This window comes from Poecilia mexicana, unplaced genomic scaffold (assembly GCF_051168715.1).
Source record: "Poecilia mexicana isolate PSO_F unplaced genomic scaffold, ASM5116871v1 scaffold_15, whole genome shotgun sequence".
Taxonomy (NCBI): Eukaryota; Metazoa; Chordata; class Actinopteri; order Cyprinodontiformes; family Poeciliidae; genus Poecilia; species Poecilia mexicana.
In genome coordinates, this window is record NW_028263384.1 from 29,015,904 (window position 1) to 29,040,271 (window position 24,368).

Genomic DNA, 24,368 nt, shown 5'->3' on the forward strand with positions numbered 1-24,368 from the left:
ACACAAGGCGCAGTGGTTGAAACAGAGAATGAAGATGGAGGGATTTATTTTTAAACCCAAAGAGTGCAAAAAGACGAGAGTAGCTAGACAGTGCAGGTCTGTGAAGCACTTATCTCCTGTTATAACCGTCTCAAACTATGTATAGAACAGCATTCAGTGAGAACAATCCCCCCAGTCCTCACCGCTCCGTTTCATACTGTACATCTCAACACGACTCTGGATCAGTGTCAAAGCTGACAAACAAAGCTCCTGGGAGACCAACTCTTGGAAAATGACTTAAGTGATTTTAAGTCAGTTAGTTCTTCTGGCTGGAAATAGCATTAAAACGGGAACTATTATGCAAAACATTAACACTTTGAACTTTTTTGTACTTCGGTCTGGGCTTCTCCTGCTTCTGAAAGCAGCCCAAGCGCATCGATAGTAAGTTAATGTTTTTTTGGTGTCTGGAAAACAAGCTGTTTCAAAAACCTTCCAAATGTAACGTCGCAAACCAGAAGTCATTGCCCATCACCTAGCAACCCCAGCAAAGCCCAGCCCGTTGCATAGCAACCCAAACTGAGCTCCAGCTGGTTTTACCGCTGTACGCGCTGTACAATGGCTGCTGGAAGACAAGTGATTTGTTGTTGATTTACCATCCAGAAACCACTTGCGACATTCTTGTTTGTGCAGGAGGCTTCATTTCTGCTTTTTGAATATTGACAGTTGTATAATTTTGAATCTTTTTCATTTTCAAGAGTCATCTTTAATGCTTTGGAGTGACCCAGCTGGAGTCTTAACTTAATCTGACAAGGGGAAAGTAAAATTATGATGATGGCAAGATGGTCTTCCACCCTCAAACAACTGGAAACATACAAAGGCAAAAATATACTTCATTACTGTTGAATTAGTAGATTTATAGCAAACTTTCAAGGTCATGATTGAACAATGTAAGATCTATTATTCTGACAGTCAGTTGGTTAAGGAGAGTTTTGTTTAATGGGCTCTGAAATGATGATTAAATAACTGATGATTAATTTGGCTACATTTAGAATAAGGCTATGATGAATGAATAAAGATTGTCACTGATTAATGCTGGGTTAACTCTACTACATCCAAGTCCAGTTTCTTTTCAGGTTATGTGGTTTTAAAGATCACACAGGAAGAAGACACACATACAGGGAGCATTGGGAATAATTAGAACCGGCTTTGACTTCATAGAGAACGGGATCTAACATTAGCAACACATCATTAGCTGCTTAATAAGATGGCTAAACAGTCGATCCTAAAAAAAAAAAGAAAATGGTGCTTGTTTTATTTTCTACCTGGCAAGTAAGGTGCAAACTGCAGAGTAATGGATTATGGAAAACAAATATTCACAAAAACAAAAGTTTTAACTGGAACCACATTAAATGAGAAAGTCAGCTGTGGAGGTGTAGCACTCAGAAGTGAGCAAATACTCCAGGCTTTATGCTGGACGCTCCTCCCACAAGACCAACTAACATTAATTGGAGTTTAGTCACAAACAATTTAACTACAGACAACAGAAACACAAAGAATATGTAGCAATGCCCGTATCTAAAATACAATTAAGTTGTTTGGTTGCAAATGCATGCATTTCTTCTTCTTTTTAATGTTGTACCAAACACAAACACCACTAGGCAGAGCATCACAAATGGAACATCCCATAATAAGCTTGTCTATGTAAGGATTCTCCCTGCTCCGGGTTTAACACTGTGGCTTGGAAAACACCTGCAGGCAAGACGGAAACAAACAATACCTGGTAATTCTTCACACCAACACCAAGAAACAAGCCTCAGATTCATTCAATTCACACAACACAAACAAAGCAACACAAGTCTGTCAACTGGTCAGATGTAACAAAATTTTTTTAAAAAGAATTGATTTCTGAGCAAGATACTTGGATCAGACCATAAACTACCTCATGAGAGCCAGTTCTGCATGTATGACCCATACCTGTAAGCTAAGTAACCAAAAATAAATGCTATAAAAACAAAACAAATTGAAAATCCTGTTCCCCTCCTCGCCTGTGGGGGCGCTGCACCGAGAACCGCTGAAGGTAACAAAAACCAAAAACCTCAGAAGAAGACATGTGTGCAACTCCCTTCTTCATGAAATCAAACTAAAATGCAGTGGCGTTAGATTTCAGCAGTTGTGGGATTTCTCTTTTGCACCCAGCGATTCTTGCGGCTCTTTTGGTTGTAATTACCCAGAATTCCCTGCGTTGTAGTCCGCTTCTATGCCATGTTTTGTTCCACAACTACACCCTACTTTGTGTTGGTAATGTATAAAAGTACTTTTGGAGTACTGGTGTGCTTTGAACATTTCTGACCACCCAGCTGAACATTTATGGCAACAAATTAAAGATAAAAACAGACGATTTGTGACAAATCCCTTCAACAGATTCTCTAAGTCTTTTAAAAAGTCTCATTTATTTCCAATTACGTCCCGTTCTCAGCGTAGAGGAATGTGTTTCCATGCGGCTCTTAAATTAGACTCCCCTGCGGCACAACGATATTTGTCAAATTATTGTTAAATTAGAATAAAGTAATTGTCGTCATTTTAATGCAGCTATTAATTAAAACATCAAGTGTATGTAAACATAACCTGCTATTAACACTGTGACTCTCCATGTTTTATCTTTGGCTGACACATTTTCTCACTTTATCGTTTTCTAATGGCTCTGCTTTCATCAGCTGCCTGCCTTTTACATTCATGCTCTCCGTCTTTCATCCTTTCAGCCACCTTTCCATCTGGCCCACTTTCGATTAAAGGATCCATTTTCCATTAAAGGGTGTCCAGAGCGATCTATGGCCTTAAACGCTCTGCAACAAGTTTGTGAAATAACCAATTGTGTGTTATCTATTATTAAATTCAGCCACATCTTTTTAATTCTTTCAATTTCAGATAACTTAAGTACCACAACTCTTGTTATTTCCTTCAAGTGAATTGAACAAAAAGAAAGCTTCAATGGGAATCTGCTATAATAGCTGTAAATTGCTTCGCTCCATTTAACAACCAGGTGAACTCTGGTCAAATCCATCCCTGCAGCTTAAGTCAAGTCAAGTTTATTTGTTTAGCACATTCCAGCTACAAGCATTTCAAAGTGCTTTACAAAAACATCCAACAACTGTTGTTACACATCAGAATGTTAACATCAGAACTGCTAAAATGTGAATGAAGAGCCATTCCTGCCTACGGTAATTAAGTTAAATAATTTTAAATATATTTTCACGTTCATGTAATTTGGCAGTTTACAGATAAAAACTGATTAAATTTTATTAATAAAACAATATTTAAGCACAGAACTGTTATTTTGAAGGTTTTATTTACGTGTCCTGCTAGACTTTGGAGGGCCAAATAAAAAACATGGGCGGGCCAGATTTGGCCCCCGAGCCTCGAGTTTGGCACATGTGCTCTCGATCTAGCAGACATTAGTCCGCTAATCCTGGAAATGTTCTTCAGGTGATAAGAGGCCAGCTTTGTTATTATTAATAAAAATTATTTCAGGATTTTTGATAGCTGATGATCGCATGAACTCTAACATTTCACTCCTTAGAAACTCCAACTAAGTTAAAAAAATAAATAAATAAAACTTCAAAGGCGAGATATAGTATGAATATTTGAAAGTATGTTCCGCCGCTTTAAATTTTTTGTTTGTGAAAGTTTAAAATTTTGTGTTACTTTCACACAATCTGGGGTAAAACTTGGCTATTCGGTTTGAAAATAAAAAAGAAAAAGCCTGGAGCAAAGATTTGAGCTTCGAACATGATCAGTGCTCAGCTGCATTATTCTTGGCAGACAGACATGGCTGGTGAACATTTGTAACAAACTCCATTTTCACACATCAGCACAGAAGACGTTCCAGGGCAGGTGCTGACAATCTGGTTTAGACCTTTTTTTTTTGGCACATTACTATTCACACATCTGCATCACAGGGGGAGGTTTATATATATTTATATATATATTTTTTGTTTTTTCCAGAGAGTCTGAGATGTGCTCTTACAGCTGGAGAACAGGGGGGGTGTCTGCTGAGGAGCAGCTGTCGCCGCTGCACACGATGCAGGAAAATCACAGTATTTATTAACATCTCTTAAAGTCAGCAGTGCTTTGGTGTTGATAATGAAACAGTGTTTTTGAATGCATCCAGTGTTGCAGACGTTCTCTTTGTCTGTGAACGTGTCTGAAAGATTTGCGGCTCAGTTCATGCATTGCCTCATCTGCTGACGTGAGAGATTTTGTGTAGGTTCCAGGTACAGAGCAAATGTGTTGACTGTTTGCACGCGTCTCACCTTTCCAAACATTTCACTCAATGCGTCTCTGAAACAGCAGAGCTTCTTTTCTTTCTGCTTTATAATGTAATTTTTAGAGACGCATTGAGTGGAATATTAATTGAGATCAAGAAGTTTTAGTTGAAGATAATTGCCTACAACTTATTTTATTTTTTAATTATTTAAACTAAAGGATTTGTAATAGCTGTTGTTTTATAATTCATGGTGTAAAATTATGTAAGAAGTTAAATGAGGAGTTAAAGTCAAAATTTAAGGAAGTCATTTTCATAAGATATAGAAATATGGGTGAGAAATGGCACAAATGTGTAAATGCAAATATTTAGGCATATCTGTGTTTGGCGAGTCCATGACAAAAAAAAACAATTAAAATTTAATTTTCCTTTTTTGATTTAATAATGAGGAAAACATAATATGAGTTTATGGCAGGGTTGTCAAACTCTATTTCACATAAAGATCACAAATGTCTTTAAAGGGCCGTTTGTGGAGGAATGTGTTGATAAAACTATTAAAATATTAATAAAAAGCTGTTTTTGCATTCGATGAGAACTTCTTTAGATTAAATAATATTCAACATATTTTCACCTTTATCTAGTTTGGCACAATATATACACAATATATATAAAGCTGTACATTTGATAGGTAAAATAATATTTAAACAATTGTTATCTTAAATATTCTAGAGCATATTAAGATTATTGTGGTACAAAAATGTGTCTTTTGTATTCCTTGTTCACTTCCTTTTAGGACTATTATGTTTGGAATAAATTTTTGCACATCGAAAGTGAAGCAATGTGACACAGCAAACTGTCAGATGAGCAGTGATGTTCCAACTTCACTTTGCAAATTATAGTAAATTTGCAAACATTAAAATATTCTAAACATCTGAAAATAATTATTTTTTCTGTTGCTTTTTTGGCCACAAATCCCCAAACTTTTGCAGGAAACTGAAAGTGTCTACTTGCTTGTTTTTTCAGACTTTCGATGATGCTGATCAGAAGGTTTTCCTCCTTTCCCAGCTCTGTTGTGGTCACTACATAGTCGACATCATGGCCAAAGTCCTTCCCCCTAAAAATAAAACACAAAGTGTTGTTTCAGTAAATAAAGTGTTTGCTCTTCAAAATAAAACGAATCCTACTGTGGCTGAAACAGGCAGCAGGCATCAGAGTAGTTTTAAATATTTTGTTTGCTTCCTGTACAAACAGTTCTAATTTTTTCTGCTTGAATTGACGTTTTATCCATCAGTACAGCTGTGTTCACGGGAGGTTTCAGTCCTGTAAGGTTATCATGACAGGATTACTGTTTCTGCAGGACCAGATGTCAGATAAAACTCCCCCAGGAACCGTACGCACACAAAAGGTGTGTGAGAGCGTCTATCTGGCACCTGGATCAGTAACTCTGAAATCATTCCTCCATTTCTCTGGGCATACCCAACAACACTGCTTCCAAACTTAATAGACTTTGAATAATTCATGTTTTTATTTTGAGTCAGGATGTGTTGCATTTAGTAAAAACTGAAGATGTAAAATAATGTCACTAAACAAGCAGAGAATCCAAGCAAAACAAGACCAGACAAATCTGATCTGAGCAGGAATCAGTGAAAACCTCAGAAATAATTTTAGTGCTCAGAGGAGCACTAAAATTATTTAAATCAAAGGTTATTCATGTGTCAGATTGGTCTAGTTAAAGTTCAATCATCAAGAAAAAACTTGAAAATCAATGGCTGTCACAGATACTTCCGGTTCAATCTGACAAATAACGGTTAGAAATTTTCCTGTAGGGCGTTGCATGCATTTAAATGCCTGATGTTTCACATTTTTAATTTGCAAAAATTTGGTAAACAAAATCACAGTGAAATATATTTAAGTTTGTGGAGGCAAAGAGGCAAAATGTGGAAAAGTTTCAAGAGTTATGAATATTTTTTGCAGGGCACTGAAGTATCCGGAAACTCTGCAAAAGTTAATATAGTTGTTCATATCATGAAAAAAAACTTGCATGTTTGAAATATTTCTGATCCATAACATGATTCTACACTGTAAAACATTTGAAGGTGTTTTAACTTGAAAACTAAAGTTCACCTGCTGCTTGAAAGTGAAAATTAAGTCAACAGGGAAATTGTTTTGGTTTTAACTCAGAAATTAAAGTTTATGAAGTCGATTTAAGATGTCTTTTTTATTATTTTCACTCACAATGTCAAGTTAAGATAAATACCTATTTTACTTTAGAATCATTTAAATTCTTGTTTCAAATTGAATAAACAAAAATTCTGATCTGAAAATGAATTTTATTTATCAAAATGAATTCAGCTCAGAAACATTTAATACATTAAAATAAACATTTGCCTTAATAACACAAGAGTCAGATCAATGTAACGCACTCAGGATAAAACACATGCCGCTAAGCATTCTGGGAAAAAGTTCCCACCCCCGTCTTTCTCCTTTCAGTTTTTTTAAGTGCTAACCTAAAAGTTCTTGGAGGTTTGACAAAATGAATAAAAACCTCAATTTTTCACAAACTCACATTTTTGTTCAAAATCTAAAACTCGATAAATTTATTAAAGAGCAGAAGATAGACGACTAAATGCGGCTCAAGTGTTTTACAGTGTAAAATGATCTACAATGATTCACAGGATGTTTTTCTCTCTTTGTAGGTTTCTGGCTCCCATTTAAGTAAGTTGACAGAAAAATAGCAGCTTTAATAGAAATGACGCACAAGGATTTTGTGTGGGGGGGCAAGAAAGCTTATGATAGACTTGTCCGCATCAACTTGGCCCTTCCGGCCAAAAAAAAAACAAAACGACTCATTTCAAGCTGATCATTACGTAGCGCGCACACATTACACACTTTACCACAGAAACTCTTTGATGAACAACAGGCGAAATCCTGCAGAAGTACGCTCCAGTGTCACTGCTACAACAAAGCAAAATGTCAGTGAATGTTGTGGGCGATACGGCTCCAAAGAAGCTTCTGCATCCACAAGGCTCTGCGTTTGATCTCTCCTTCATGCCACTGGCAAATGACTGACGGCAGTCAGTGTGAGTGACATTAAAGGAATGGAGAGAGGCTGAGGATAGCTGCGGGCGAAAGCTTCAAAGGTTCACACGGCTAAATCAGGTAGCAAGTCAGAAATAAGAAAAGTTTGAGCCCTTACAGTTATGGTGGCATTAATGGAACATCGGCACGAGTCGGCAGAGGATAAAGGGCATACATCATCATTTTTACAAGTTTTTTTTCTGCTGTTTTGCTCATGCTTGTAGCTCATGAGTTATAATTTTTATCTATGAACAAAGTAGGAGACAAAAAGAACGACAAAGAAACGAAAACAAGCAAAAAGAAGCAGAGAATGGGAAGTTTAGCTAACATGACATGTCCGACTTTTATTTCTGAATATTTATTCCACCTGGAAGACAGAAGGATGCAAGCATTTGACTGGTAGGACTGAACTGTTTTAAACTGCATCAAAGATTTCTTTCTGTGGAGCGAGAGTCATTCCTCTAATTCAACCCGCTTAATTGGCAAAGCTGAGGCTCTCTAATGTTTCCAGCACGTACAGTGTGCTCATGTAGTTAAATTACTTTTACTGCTGGCTTCTGCTGTTCAGGCAAAACTCACTCAAGCGTGCAGCTTAAATGTGCTTCATTAATGGAGGAGAAAGCTGGGAAAAAAACATTCATGATGCAAGAACAACCTGATCTCTGTGATTATTCAGTACGAATCTGTGGAAAAGACACCCTGACATTACATTTTAACTTCTTTTAGTAAAATCTGTCAGGTCAATGCAAATATATTATTTAATTTCAGATATTAAAAATGTCTATTCAAGCATACACATTTCAAGCTATTGCTAATATCCCGAAATTTTGCACATTTATACAATTCTGTTAACCAAATAAAACCTGGAGATGTTATTAACTTAGTGCAGTTTGCAACAGCAAAGGGAAAACAAACATAAAAATCACTGAGGAACAATTCAAAACCACTTGTTGCCGTAGCAAAGGGTCTGTTTCTTTTGTGACTATCAGTAAGTGATCGTCTGAGCACAGTGGCGGTTGATTGTGTGGGTTTTGTTCTTTTTTTAACTGGAGCGAAACACACAGTGAAACGCAGCACTTCTACAAGTTAAGGTTGTCAAAGTTAAGCTAGCATAGCTGACCTGCTTCCTTCTCCCTCGCTACTTTTTAAAGCTTTTTAATTATATGTGAAGTGTAATACTTTGTACCTTTTTCTTTTACATATCAGGTATACATTTAATATTTAGCTTTTCATGTTGCATTGCAAAAACACCATCTTATCAAGTATTTTTGGTCTAGTTTCTAGTGCAAATATCTAACTTTAACTTAAAAGTGACATTTTAGCAAGATGTCGAAGATTGTTTAAAGTAAATATTTAATAATGATGAAAAGGCATTAGTTCCACTGACTTACATGGGAAAATGCCTTGTTATAAGTTAAATAAGCCGCCAAAGGATCTAGAACTTTTTCATCAATATTAAGGAATCATTTACTTAATAAAAGCTTATATATCTTGCTAAAAAAAAAGAAAAAGTTAGTTTTGTCTTATTTCAAGTTTGCTAAGATATTTGCATTATAAATCGTGACGTCACATTGCAACGTTTCGGTAGCAAAGCAGATATTTTCCTCTTTATTGTTGGCTGAAACAGGTTCCGCTTGTTCACTGATGCGAAGTGTAGAGAAGCAGCCATGTGCTTCTCAGCACGTGGTGCCACACAGAGCCGAAGTGAACAACATTTTGAACACCTGGTGTGAATTCAGCATGTCTACTTTTTTATTGCGTGAGGGAAAGTGCTAAATTATTCACAGGTATGCTCTAGGCCTATAAAATATACATAGCTATTTACAAATTTCTATGGACGACAAGGCGACATGTATGAATAATAAAGAAGTGGGAAGTGTTGCTGCTGCTGATGGAAAATCCACAGAATGAAGTCATCTGCAGGAGGGAGAGAGTCAGCTGCAGTCAGCAGAAAGTGTACCAGAAAAGAAATCAGAACCATCTTTATTCAGTGCATTGTGATCACCAAGGTAACAGGCGTGAGATGGAAACCCAGATGTCCAGAGTTGAATAGTTCCTTCACTAAGTCTTGGGATTGTTTTCATTATGTTTGGTCTATAAGTCTATAAGACAAAATGAAATTATTGGGTTTATTTGAGAGCATCAAAACCACAAACTCAAGGTTCTCCATTGAGCATTGAGCACAGCTTTTATGAATTCGTCTTCAGTAAATTTAACAGATGAACTCTCGCCTTGCTCCAGGAGGAGAAAGGCTGCCGAACTCCAGCCGTTGGGCCCGTTAATTTAAGGAGGCTTATTGGTCCCCAGAAAAACGATGAAATCCCTGGCATTATCATCAGTCAATAGAGTCTCCATGGAGCAAACTTAAAAACTGGACGTTATGCTGCCAACACTTACCAACAACAAGAGGCGGAAGTGAGAGTGTTGTGCAACATAAATAATCATCTGGCCGGAAAACGGTGCGCTAAATAATAAAACATAATTTACCGAAGCTTTGAGGCAGATAACTTGCCCCAAGAAATGTGAATAATCGAGGAACTCGAATCATTCGAGGAATCGTCACAGCCCAACAGTGAACTATGACCTCATGCTTAGGAGCTAACTCATGATCTTCATTTCTCACTGAAGATCATGGCTCAACACCGCAAACAAGATCAGTGACCAGGGGCAGACCTGGCAGAGTCCGACGTTTACCGGGAACGCGCTCCAGCAGCTGAATCAGCAGGAGCAATGCATCGACTCCGGCTCTGCCTGATTTTATGGATCCAACATGAAGCCATAGAGACACACCAAGTACTTTGGATCATACATTAAGACCAGACATGTTGTTTTGCTCTCCCCTCCTGTGAGCTGATAATAGAGTTGGGCTGAACAATCATGACACCATGAATTAAGCCGATAAGGAATCCTTATCTGAGCTGCAGTTGCAGGCAAACAAAGCACAAGACTCAGCCCCTGTTTGAGGCGTTGGAGAGCAGTTACCACCGCCCCCCCTCATCAGTGTCACTTTGAGTTAATATTCCAGACAATCTGATGTTGCACAAGATCCACAGCAGGGAATCGCTGGCAACATGCTGAAATAAATACAGCGCTCCACTGACACTGTGCGAGCCTTTTCACGCAGAGTGCTGGTAGAAGCTGCATTTTCACGCCTAATCTATTTTTAATCCCCCCCCTACCCCAACAAAACCGCTTTTAAGGCTTGTCACCCGCCTTCCACAGCTGTCCTTTCAATAAGCCTAATGTCAGTGGCATCAACAAATCCCCGCCATGCTGCTTTCCTCTGAAGTGGATGACAACTCCAGCCTGTGAAGCACAGCCCTTATTTTGCAAAACTTTTGGGAGCAGAGTTATTTTCTGTGCATCTTATCCAGAGATAAAAGACGTGATAGAGCCGAAAATATCTATCCGAGGAGCTATACGATACACTGTATTTGTAAGTTTTGACAAGGGCTATTGGCCACAAAGCTAACGAGAGTCTCAAATTATAGGTTATTAAATCAAGCTTTGACAGTACGTTCAAAGAGATATCTAATATATCCCACTGCAGAGAACCAGACGATTATTAGTGGTGCAGCTTGGAGTGTTTGAACTGTTCTAGGCGTTGTCTGCTTTTGAGCAAGAACATGCTAAATTAGTGGCTGATGGAGTAAAAGTCATTACTTTTCAGCTACATCTCTGCACGGCTCCAATGAAGTCTCATGTGACTCCTTAAGTCCGCATAAATCTAAAGCGAGGTAAATGGGTGCTTCATCTGGTGGAGTTTGAATCCGTAACGGCTCACTCACAGGCCCCTTTACACTCTGCAGCGAGCTGCTGGCCCATAAATCTTAAGTAGTTCCTCCCCTTCGTTCTTGATGTTAACTATCCATGATGCGCTAATCACTTTCCCCAGCTCATTTTACAACACTCCCTCATCGAGGAGCCATTATTTACATAATCAGATATCTCTCCAGCTGTCATCTGTCCTTCTGTAGATTAGGGATGTTGCCTTTTTTTTCCTCCTCTGGCGGTGTTTGATGCTGTATTAATTTGAAAATGCTGTAAACTTTCTTTGTGTATACTGCGGTTTAGATGTTATGAAAAAAATTTTAATGTTAAGAGTGTAAATAGAAATTCAGTGTTTCAAAAAATACACCTTAAAGTGAACCAGGATTAGTTGGGCCTAAATATGTTGTAATTTTCCTATGAACTAAAATATTCCTGTTTCTGATACACCAAAACTCAGAATTAATTCAATAAAATGTAATCTTTGTTATATTTTTCACCCATGGAGGTCTCCATTTTTTCACCCGATGGGCTGAAGACGCATTTTGGTCCATTCTGTACTGGAATCTGTAGCGTAAACACAGGAAGGCTAACTTCACCAGAGTAGCTGGTTATCATACTGCGTGTGACTGGTGTAATTTTAGATAATGCCACACTGTGTCACTGTTGGCTGTAATTAAAAAAACATTCTGGATCGCTTCCTACATGAAAAAAAAACAAAAACAAAACAGAAGAGTCCAGTGGGAAAGAACCGAACAAAACTTCTGAAGGTCCTACATTTGTGCCCTCAACATTTCTCTCCAGAAGACTTTGAGTCATTTGCACGAGCAAAACCGACAAAGGCTCTAACAGGTGATCGTTACCTTAACGAGCTAAAAATAAATGCCATGCTGACGGTTTTTATGACAGAACACCCAGCTAACGAGCGAAAAACGCTGGGAGAAACATCAGACAAGCAGTGCTGGAAGCTCTTGAATGCTAACGGAGCTCTAGTACCAGCGGAACTACTGCCGTTTACGTTCAAACAAAGACCGGACCCAAAGCTAATCAAGTACTTACCGGATCCCGCAGTCTGACCAGAGATATGATTGATTCATTTACGAAGCTGAAGGTAGTAGCAGCAGCAAAACACCCGCTTCTTCGACCAACTCTGATCTTCCTCTGCTTGGTCCTCCTCACCTTCATTTCCTCTTGTGATTTATACATTCCCATTGATTTCAACACGCTCCGGTTCAAATTAAAAAGGCTTTATGACGTTACTCGCCGCTGTTTTGGCTGTTGGACCTTTAGACATAATTTACCTAGAATGCATTCATGTGACAATATTTTATTACAATTTATAAAAAACTAAACAGTCTACAGTATTATAACTGTATTGTTTTTACATCTAAAATACATATTTCTCAAATAAAGTCTACAACTAATCATGGATCCCTTTAAAGGTTGAAAAAAAACTATTAATATTTATATGAATGGATGGTGACAGCATGCTACTATTTAGTGATTGTGATGATTTGAGATGTAGACTAAGCAAGTTGCTTTATTTACATTTAATGCTCAATCTGAAGTCCTTTTCTGCTAAGCAGGAAAACCAGGTAGAATATGAAACATGAACCTTTCTAAGGTTTATGGAGGAAAGAGAAGAAAGTGTATATTATGTTTGTAGCCCAGACAGCATTAAAGGTCATCAGCTAAGTCGTTGCAGCTCTCTCACCCCCGTTGAGAAGCAAGTGCATGTCCTCACTGCCAGACTGCGCTTTGAATTATTTACCTCACACGCTGCTGGGTTATGGCTGGATTTTTACAGCGCCACAGAGCAGAGTGCTCCGTGCTTACTCGGGCACAAAGCAGCGCACATAAAAAGAGAGCAGCACAAAGAGGTGGGAGCGGAGGGAGGTGTTGTCTGTGACCAAAAAGTTGCACTCAGCAGGTTGCTTTACAAGAACACTCGCCATGCGCCCTGATACTGACAATGTAATGCATTTGAGTGACCCAGACTCGGCGCGGAACAGGACTGACCTGTTCTTTTTTCCCTTTAAAAAGACCAAAAATCCAGTTTCAACGCCAAACTAACTCCTTCAGTTACTGCTCTGACAGAAGGTGGCAGGGATATTCAAATGGGAATCAACACCTCCTGAGACCCGTGTTTTCCTGTGCATAACAAGAAAGATGTTTAAGAAAAGCGGAGGGAAGAAAAAGGCAGAGGCGCTGTTCTATTTCATCTACAATTTCATCGCTGAAAGAAGGAGACAAGCCTTGTACCTCCGAAAGCCACCTGTCAGCGCTAGTATGGCGTTCGGTGTGATCACATGGACAGCCTCGTCAATAATGTTCCCCACGGCCCGTGCCTCCGCTTTACTGACAGCCCTGGAGATGTCTCCATAATGCAGAAAACCTGCAGGGAAAAGACCACATGGTTATTAGTCTGGCAGCTAGCCATCAATCACAGCCATTTGCTCTGGGGAAGCACAGAGTCAGGGTGGATTAAAAGAAAGGTAGAAATGTGATACGCTCCGCTTGTTGATAGGAGCCGACTAACAGCGTGCTCCGGCTGCAGACACAAGAGGATTACTGTATCTACAAACTGTTCCTAATTATAATTGATGCATTGATGATTATCTCATTTTATGCATCTCACTTTGCATTTTCTCCAGTCTTTGTGCCACTTAAAAAGCACTTAATTCTCCTTTCTTTTCCTCAGACGAACAGCGATGCACCTCCAATTAATTACAAAACCTTTAATGATTTTTCTGTCGGTGCTGCAGAAAATTAATGGGATGGCTCTTGTTTCTGCTCAGTAAAGATTTCCAGAATACAGCGAGGCGATTAGGGTTCAAAGACATTTTCCACTTCAAAAACCTGCAATATTTCTCCGTTCAAAGTGACGAATCCGGCGTTCCGAATGATGGATTGTGACCGTTTTGATGGACGCGTCTGTCAGCATTATAAACTATTGAATGGAGTTTGAAATGAATGGCAACCTGTGAACACTGCAATTTGAGGTTTTCAATCACCCGGTCATGAAGTGTAACTCTGTGTGCAACTGGCAGCATCTTTTGGAAAGTCTCAGCTATTGAAACGCTGCGATTTATTCACCTGCAGTTCCATACTGAAGTATGCACACAGCTTGAAATAATGTATAAGTAGGAAGTGTACAGAAAACAAGTCATAAGGGCAAATAAAGAAAATAATTAATAAAGAAATAAATTCTAAACCGACTTTTCACGCTCAGCCAGTATCTCATAACCACGAGGGTTGAAATGTAGATGGACCAATAAATCGAGAACTTTGCTTTTTGGTTCAGCTTTTTTGTGACCACAACAAACTACTAACCCTGTCGTAACAAGTAATAAATCAATTAATCACATAATACATTTAAAAAAGCTCAATAGTTTCCATTTGCGTCTCTTTCTACCAAAGACTGGACGACAAAAGTCTTCAATGTGGCTCGCTGGTCTCAACGAGAATTTTGTTTACAAAAACTTCTGCTTCCATTTCATTTGTTGTTTATTTTAAATACTTAAAAATAAAATCTGTTTCAGTGTTAAATGTACCTTAGAAATAATAATAATGCTCAATAATCCTTTAATATTGATAGAAAATACTAGTTCCACTCGCACATTGTTTCATTATAACATGGGAAAAATGTCTACTAATCTGCCAGTGGGCCTAGTACTGAAAGTAATTTTAAGGCTAGTTTAACAAGTTAATTATATTAGTTTAAGTTAAGCTTCGAATTCCACCAAATCAGTCATTATTTGTTATGTAAATCAGTTCTTTCTTTTTATTAGTACTTGTTTGAAGTTTTTCCTATTGCACTTGAACGCACCTCATGCAGCGTAATCACGTAGCCTGACGCATGCGGAGGTGGTTAAATGCAGGAGGAAAGACCATAGACATAAGAGTAGACCCCGCATTGGCCGCTCTGGCGCAGGAAATACGGCGGCCATCTTGGAGCGGTATACCCTCCTACTTTGCTCAATCAAAACAGCAGAAGATGCCTCAGCATTGAGGGATGTTGTTGTTCGGATCTACGGACTATTGATGCGAGGGCTCCACAGACAACATTTCACAAGTAAGATGGACATATTATTGTGTATATATTGTGATTAGGATATTACTTTACTGTATTTATGTCCACCGGCGAGATACCAGCTAATATTAGCTACAGTGCTTGGTGTAATACGGGTTCAGCCCCGCTATGAAGGCTGAGTTTCTGTAAATCTAAAAAAAATAATTATTCTCCAACATTTGACTTAGATTATCTGACACAAGGGCCTATATTAGAAATGAAACGATGTAACACATATTATAAAACTTATATTGTGTTTTATAACATTCACCAGCAAAGTTTACACAGGTGGTCAAGACTATTATTTATATGTAATTCTTTCACTAGTAAGATACATCCCAAATCTTCCGTTTTTGTTTTGAAAGTTTCCTAAAGACACGATGTGAGGAAGAAGAGGAAGAAATCTATAAGGAGAGACAGATTCACTGCAGCACGGATGAATCTCACATCGGATTTTGGACTCAATCTCAGCTATGAAGCTGAAGTTGGTTTCCAATTCCAGCTTCCAATAGCTAAAGGGCGATTCCACTTAATTTTTCACTACTTTCCGCATCTTTAATCAACTCTAGTTTAAAAACTAAACTACAACACCTAGACACTTGAAACTTGGACTGGATTATTCTCTTCTTCAAGCTGAATATTTAAAACCTTGTTTGTGATTTGTGAAACCTTTTCCTGATTTGTGAAAACTCAATAAAGTTAGATTTTCACAATTTTTGGCACCTCCTTCATTACTAGAACTGCTCTAATTAAAAAACTACAACTCCTAGACCAGGGGTCACCAACTCCAGTCCTCAAGGGCTGCCATCCTGCAACTTTTAGATTCACCTCTGCTCTAAACCGTCTGAATTCCCTCACCAGCATTCATTCATCTCTGCAATAGGCTGGAAACGAGCAGTTTATTTGATCCAGGTGTGTTTGAGCAGAGATGCATCTAAAAGTTACAGGATGGTGGCCCTCGAGGACTGGAGTTGGTGACCCCTGTCCTAGACACTTCAAACCTGGACTAGATTATTCTGCTCTAATAGAAGAATATTTATAACCATGTTTGGGATTTGTGAAACCTTTTTCTGATTTGTGAAAACTCAATAAAGTTCGATTTTCACCATTTTTGGCACCTCTTTCATACTAGAACTGCTCTCATTAAAAAAAAACACAACTCCTAGACTCTCCAAACCTGGACTAGATTATTCTGCTCTGATAGCAGAATATTTATAACCATGTTTGTGATTTGTGAAACTTCACTTAGACCCCTGCAAAAGATCTTTCCTTCCAACAGCCATCACCATCTAGAGCCTCAGATCTGTCCTCTCACACACGTTCAATTACTTGAACCAAATCTTTTAAACATGACTAACTCTTGCCAAATCTAAATCTAATCTTATGTAGGAGGTCCCAAAATCTTCAAATATGTTTTTTTATTATTATTTATTAAAGCTTTTATTATTAGAATATGTTCAGTTTGATCTCCGTCTTTGTTGATCATCTTTAAACTGAATACTTTTTTATGCTTTGGAAATGATTTGATTTCAACTTATTTATCAGATTTTTATAATCTATATATTTTTGTTTAGGTTTTTTTTTACTTTTAAATTCATTTAGTTTACAGTAAATATTCACATGTTATATTTCTATGTATTGTCGTATATAAATCAATTCATTATCTCTCTGCCTGACAAAATAAACAACTTTTTTTATTATTGGCTGCCTAATGTGACATTGTTTCTGTCCCAGATTCCATCTCTGATTGGCTGTTAAAATAAAAATAATTAATCTGACTAGTAATGGGAATAAATACTAACATCATTAGTAAGAGTTCATTTAAGTTCAAACATGTAAAACAGAAGGCAGCAAACAGGAGCAGCAACAGAAAAAGCTCGATCTGCTTTCCTCTTAAGTCGAGTCTGAGGAACTGTCAGTAATAACTGATTATTTGATCGTAAAGTTCTGGACACAGACCGGAAACTTAAAAGGTCCCGAAGATAAGGGAGGCTAACCCACTTAAAACTTTATAAGTTAACAAAAGAATCTTCACTTGATAATCTAAAAAGTTTACATAGCCATCTTTAGGGGATGTAAAAAAGAAACTGTACTTTGACTAGGCCATTCCCAAAGCTTTTTGGGAAGGGCCCAACAGAGTTGGCCTGATGCTCCTAGAGCCACATGGAAACATTTATACCTGGTTTTCTTTGTGTCTCTTACTCACAAATATTCAGTTTTCAGGTTTACAGTGTTCTGTATTCACATGCATGTGGGAGTGAGTTTGTGGGAGATTAGGAGTAGAGAATAGTTTTTATTTTGACTTTTTTTTGCAAAACATACGAGTGTCCTCCTCCACCTCCTCTGCCTCCCTCTCGTTATTCTTTATTCTTTGTCCAAGAATGACCAAACTTGGGCTTTGTGAAGAGGACGTTTGTTCTGGGGAATCATGTGGTGACAAAGAAAAGTTCTGATATGTGATGCTTAATAATCTCAAATAAAACGACTTTAAAACTTAAATCCGTTCGTCTGAGTTCTGAATAAAAGGTGTGCATCTCGTTACATCTGGCATAAATCTAACATAAAGTAGAAATTCAAACACTCACTTGATCAAAAGCACAATAGATGGTCTGATATTGAATGGATGAAAAAAAAAAAGGATTTGAAGTGGCCTAGTTAAAGCCCAGATTTAAATTTGATTGGTTTGGCTTTTCCAGGCTGCACAGTGGCACAGTTGGTAGAGCTGCTGCCTTGCAGCAAGAAGGTTCTGGGTTCAATTCCCAGCCTGGGTCTTTCTGCATGGACTTTGCATCTTCTCCCTGTGCATGTGTGGGTTTTCTCTGGGTACTCTGGTTTCCTCCCACAGACCAAAAATATGACTGTCAGGTTAATTGGCCTGTCTAAATTGTCCCTAGGTGTGTGTGTGGATGGTTGTGTGTCTCTGTGCTGCCCTGGCGATCTGTCCACCTCTCATCCTGAACGTTAGCTGGAGATCGGCACTAGCAACCCTCTTGACCCCCCTAAGGGACAAGGGTGTAAGAAAATGGATGGATGGTTTGGCTTTTCCTTAAGCAGGTGGGACTGAATTAAAAATAAATCTTTAAAGAAGAAAAATAATGAGCAAAAATATTCCATAAGCCAGTTATTTCTGGTTACATTTTCCTAATAAATTACTTTTATTATTATTTAATTTTTTCAAACACTGCATTTAGATTTTTACTCATATCATCTTTACCTAAATTTAAAATGTGCATTTAAACACTTAAACATGACAAGAACAAAAACATTTTGATGATTTCTACCGGATTTATTTGCTCCAGCTCAGCACATTATCCCCAAAAATCACTTTTCAGTCCTCTGTGATCTCTACATACCAATATATATTTTATAAAAACATTTTGAACCTTGCTGCATATCAGTGAGGTTGCTCTGTGAGTTTAAGGCAGTGGTCCCCAAACTACGGTCCGCGGGCCGGATCCGGCCCGCCTCCGCGTTGGTGGTTTCTTCAACCACCAGGGGGCTCTTTAGCAAGAAGTGAATCATAGGAAGTCAAAATTGGAAATAAAAGAAGAAAGCGCCTATTAAAACAGAATTAGGTTTTAATAGGGAATTGAAATTTGAGAATGTTGTTGATCAGTTAAATCACATTGAGGGGAAAAAGAAGATTTTTCAGTGTTTTATTTATAATACTGGGATCATTATGAGAATTTGAGGTATAGATATTAGGATCCAATAGATGGCAGTAGTGCAACAATAATGGATGCAAGCTGCCGTTGAAATCTAAAGATGAAGAAAGAAGCCCCTATTTTCATTTAGCCCATGCTAGTAGCAGACACGAAGGATCAGCACTTTTACTGCTACAGCTACCGTTCGTAAACTACCGCAATCAGTTCAGTTAAATCTGAACTTGGCAACTTTTTCTTTTTCAACCGTAACAAATGTGATATTCAATTGACCCGTTATGACTCAAATGTTGGCTGTCCGCCCCCTCTGATGCTGCTGCATCGTTGTGGAAAACCTGGAGCGGCAGAGATGTCTGCAGCTTATAGCCCGGAAAATACGGTATTTATTTCATTAATAGTGTTATTATTTATTTCCTGGATTTTTTCTGTGAAGAACCAAGAGAGGGGTATTTGGTTGTGCTTTCTGGAAAACAATACATTTTTACATTTAGGCACTCCTGCAATCGTCACACTTTTTTTGTTACAAACTGACTCTGGCCTCCCAGCAGAGAAAGGAAAAGTTATGTGGCCCTCACAGGAAACAGTTTGGGGACCCCTGTATTAATGTCTATGGTTGCACCTAGTAGCCTGCTCTTTCCCACCGCTACAGTGTCTGCTAACCAACTAGCATCTAGTTACTTCCTCTAGCCGCTGCTGGCTCCGAAACACAACAAAACTCGTATAATATCTTTTAACACATTACATTTCCTTAAACAATCATTGAACAGTACCAAATAATAAAAGTACTTAGTTAAAATAAACTTTAGGGTTATTCTCACCTCAAGTAAATGAGCACACGGGAGACGCAGTTTGTGTTACTCCAATTTCTCTCAGCTTATGAGAAACGGCAGAGCAACAGGCAGCTCAGAGTCCCAATACACCACCTACTGGTGAAACACCGTTACTGCACCCATCATCTTTAACCCCTGTTAACAAATAAAATATCTTCTTATCATAATCCCATACACATTTAAAGAAATGTATGCTCTTTTTTCACTTTTGTGGGCACACACCAGTGGGCATCACAAGACTGATAGACCGGCCCACCAGGTCGTGTTGTGGTTCCATTGACACTTTGCTCTATGCCTGTTAGGAGATGGAACCCAAATAACAAATAAAAATGGGTAGGGCGGTAAAGTGGAGGGTCCAATGGTTCCCTGACTCCTCCTGTTAAGCTGCGCACATCACTGCCAGTTCAGACTTGTGGGAATAATGCATTTAGTGCACACAGATTAATTTTTTTTCATAGCGCATGCTCACTGCGTGCTATTTTTACCCTTAGCAACAGTTGCCATGCTTCTGACAATGATGTCATCAGCATGACTTCAAATGATGTCTGTGTCATGAGGCCCTTCTGAGGATGACTTTATGATGTCATAGAGACCATGACATAACCAACTGATCAGTTAATTCTCTGATCAGTTGCCACAAATCAGTCGACACAAGATTCGTTTGAACGTTTTAGCTCACCACAATAAAAATGACTGACGAAAGTCCACAGAGGCAAATGGACGTGAGGCCTAAGGACTCTTTTTGGACGAAAGTCAAAAAGACATTCTCCAACAAAGTCCATCCTGGCCAAAGAAGCCCAGATTATAAAAAGAGGAAGTTTCTCAGCGAACTTCTGTGGGAGGTCATTGAGAAGGTTGCAGATGAACCAACTCTGCATCTTGTCCCACCCACGTTTGAGGAGCAACACAGCAAAATTTTGATTTTGCTATTGCGAAAAACTGGAGATTTAAATGTGGACGTACTCTCTGAGTTGTCAGAGGAGCTTGCTGAAAGGATTTTCCAAAGTGTAGCGAGAGATGCATTCCACTTTGCCAGTGGACTGCATTTAATCGCACTGCTGGATTATCCAGAAGGACACGAAGTCATCGTGGAGAAATTCAAAAAGCACCTGGAGAATCCCGTTCGCCCAAAGAAGATGTTAACGTCCACAAAAAGAAAGCTCCGAAAGACGTTCTTTCCTACCGAGGACTTGTACGCAGATGAAAACTGCCTGAGTGAAGATTATACTCAGGCAACCATGGACCCAGAACAATTTTTGAGGGACGCAAACAGGATGGGCTTCAGGCGAGGAACAGAAGATGAAAGGAGAGTCATGGTGCAAAAGATCCTGTGGAGATTGATTTACAAGTCCAGTAACAGATCTAGCTATGGGGCTTACAAACAGAAGGACACTGAACCGGTCCAGAGAAAGCTTGCTCCAGAAATATGGAAAGAAGTCAAAGACATCGATTTTGTGTTTTTTGAGAAAATGCAAAAAAAAGTCTGCAGAGACATCTTACAGCTTCTCTGTGGCAATGAAGATGTAGTTAGAGAACTGCTCTTCAAAATGATCAAAAGCAACAACCCAATTGTGATTCACAAGGTTGTAGAGTGCTTCAGAAGAACCCTGGCAAGACCGCGGATAATCAATCTCCGAGACACCTTTCTACAAAAGGCATGGGGGCTCATCAAAAAGGCTGCGTGTGGTGGAGAAGATTCTGACGAAGAGGAGAGGCAAGAACCCGCCAAGAGTGAACCAAACGTTGAGTTTGGTCCACCCTTAGCTGGGCCTGTAAATTTGGTCAACCCAGAGATCAGTACTGACTCGGAGGAGTCAGGACCGGTCTCCGATTCAGGACCCGTCTCCAATTCAGGACACACCTCGGAGACAGGACCCGTCTCAGAGTCGGGACCCGTCTCAGAGTCGGGACAGACCTCTGAGACAGGACCCGTCTCAGAGTCGGGACCCGCCTCAGAGTCGGGAGCCGTCTCAGAGTCAGGACCCGTGTCAGCGTCAGGACCCGTCTCAGAGTCGGGACCCGCCTCAGAGTCGGGAGCCGCCTCAGAGTCAGGACCCGCCTCAGAGTCAGGACCCGCCTCAGAGTCAGGACCAGTCTATGAGACAGGACCAGTCTCAGAGTCAGGACCAGTCTATGAGTCAGGACCCGCCTCAGAGTCAGGACCAGTCTACGAGACAGGACCCGTCTCAGAGTCAGGACCCGTCTCAGAGTCAGGACCCGTCTCAGAGTCAGGACCCGCCTCAGAGTCAGGACCCGCCTCAGAGTCAGGACCCGTCTCAGAGTCAGGACCCGCCTCAGAGTCAGGACCCGCCTCAGAGTCAGGACCCGCCTCAGAGTCAGGACCCGCCTCAGAGTCAGGACCCGCCTCAGAGTCAGGACCAGTCTACGAGTCAGGACCCGCCTCAGAGACAGGACCCGCCTCAGAGTCAGGACCAGTCTACGAGACAGGACCCGCCTCCGAGACAGGACCCGTCTCAGAGTCAGGACCCGTCTCAGAGTCAGGACCCGTCTCAGAGTCAGGACCCGTCTCAGAGTCAGGACCAGTCTCAGAGTCAGGACCAGTCTCAGAGTCAGGACCCGCCTCAGAGTCAGGACCAGTCTCAGAGTCAGGACCCGCCTCAGAGTCAGGACCCGCCTCAGAGTCAGGACCCGCCTCAGAGTCAGGACCCGTCTACGAGTCAGGACCCGCCTCAGAGACAGGACCCGCCTCAGAGACAGGACCAGTCTACGAGACAGGACCCGCCTCCGAGACAGGACCCGTCTCAGAGTCAGGACCCGTCTCAGAGTCAGGACCCGTCTCAGAGTCAGGACCCGTCTCAGAGTCAGGACCAGTCTCAGAGTCAGGACCCGCCTCAGAGTCAGGACCCGCCTCAGAGTCAGGACCCGCCTCAGAGTCAGGACCCGCCTCAGAGTCAGGACCCGCCTCAGAGTCAGGACCTGTCTCAGAGTTAGGACCTGTCTGAGAGTCAGGACCTGCCTTGAGTCAGGACCCACCTCCGAGTGAGGACCCGTCTCAAAGTCAGGAACCTGTCTCAAAGTCAGGAACCTGTCTCAGAGTCAGGACCCGTCTCAGAGTCAGGACCTGTCTCAGAGTCTGGACAGATGTCTGAGTTAGGACCAGTTTATGAGTCTGGACAGATGTCTGAGCAGGACCTGTCTCCGACTCACGACAGACCTCTGAGTCCTCATGTCTAATGGTGTTTTCAGGATTTTTTCTCACCAACAGAGTGACACCGTGTCAGAAGTGTCAAAACTGGATGCGTTTCCTCAGCAGAACTTCGCAACCTACCAGAGCGGATGATTATGGCTTTAAGAGTGCGTACAAGTTTTCAATCTGAGAATACCGGAAACCTTTAGTCATCCATTGTTACAGTCAGAGCAAGGTGGGTAGGATGTACCGAAGAGTCAGAATGGGAGGCCGAGGGAACGGTGGAGGACTGGAAGGCTAGAAGAGGTTCGAAGAAGAAGGAGAGAAGGAGCGGGACTGACGTATCCTTAGAGGTAAGCGAAGAAGGAGGGAACGAAGGAGAGACATTGAGGGGGGGCTAGTGTACCATGAGAGGTACACTAGCCCCCCCTCAATGTAGAGGAGGGGCTAGTGTACCATGAGAGGTACACTAGCCCCCCCTCAATGTAGAGGGGGGGCTAGTGTACCATTAGAGGTACACTAGCCCCCCTCAATGTAGAGGTAGATGTGAGGGGTTGAAGAGGGTGGGGGGGCGATCTAGTGTACCATTGAGTGGTGGGAGGCGGACGGACGGCGTATTGCAAAAAGGGGGAGGAGGTCTGGCTGTAGAAGGAGGGTGGCGAAGGAGAGACATTGAGGGGGGGCTAGTGTACCTCTCATGGTACACTATGAGATGTACATAGTGTACCTAGCCCACCTCATTGAGGGGGGGCTAGGTACACTAGCCCCCCCTCAATGTAGAGGAGGGGCTAGTGTACCATGAGAGGTACACTAGCCCCCCCTCAATGTAGAGGGGGGGCTAGTGTACCATGAGAGGTACACTAGGCCCCCCTCAATGTAGAGGAGGGGCTAGTGTACCATGAGAGGTACACTAGGCCCCCCTCAATGTAGAGGGGGGGCTAGTGTACCATGAGAGGTACACTAGCCCCCCTCAATGTAGAGGAGGGGCTAGTGTACCATTAGAGGTACACTAGCCCCCCTCAATGTAGAGGTAGATGTGAGGGGTCGAAGAGGGTGGGGGGCGATCTAGTGTACCATTGAGTGCTGGGGGGGGGGCGGACGGACGGCGTATTGCAAAAAGGGGTAGGAGGTCTGGCTGTAGAAGGAGGGGGGCGAAGGAGAGACATTGAGGGGGGGCTAGTGTACCTCTCATGGTACACTATGAGATGTACATAGTGTACCTAGCCCACCTCATTGAGGGGGGGCTAGGTACACTAGCCCCCCCTCAATGAGAGGTACACTAGCCCCATTGAGGGGGGGCTAGTGTACCTCTCATGGTACACTAGCCCCCACTCAATGTAGAGGTAGATGTGAGGGGTCGAAGAGGGTTGGGGCGATCCCGATCCCCCTATAAATGCTATTTTATTTATATATTTAGGGCTATTGTAAACAAATATTTTAGTAATAGCATAATCTATCGATTATTCTTACGATTAATCGAGTAATCATATAAAAAAAATTGACGAAATAAAGTACTGGTAAATCTGGCATAACAGCAGTGTTACTATCGGATATCAATATCAGTTCAATT

The 24,368-nt window shown here is 40.8% G+C and overlaps 1 protein-coding gene across 1 annotated transcript in view; it reads right to left on the bottom strand.

The window, feature by feature from the left end:
• The window catches only part of dntt (deoxynucleotidyltransferase, terminal), a 104,145-nt gene that overhangs the window by 36,661 nt on the left and 43,116 nt on the right, over positions 1-24,368 (bottom strand). Inside the window, exons 7-8 of the mRNA XM_088013206.1 lie at positions 13,349-13,481; positions 5,252-5,354 (exon numbers count right to left, since the gene is read on the bottom strand). Coding sequence (XP_087869332.1) covers positions 5,252-5,354; positions 13,349-13,481 — 236 coding nt within the window. The remainder of the gene's footprint in view (positions 1-5,251; positions 5,355-13,348; positions 13,482-24,368) is intronic.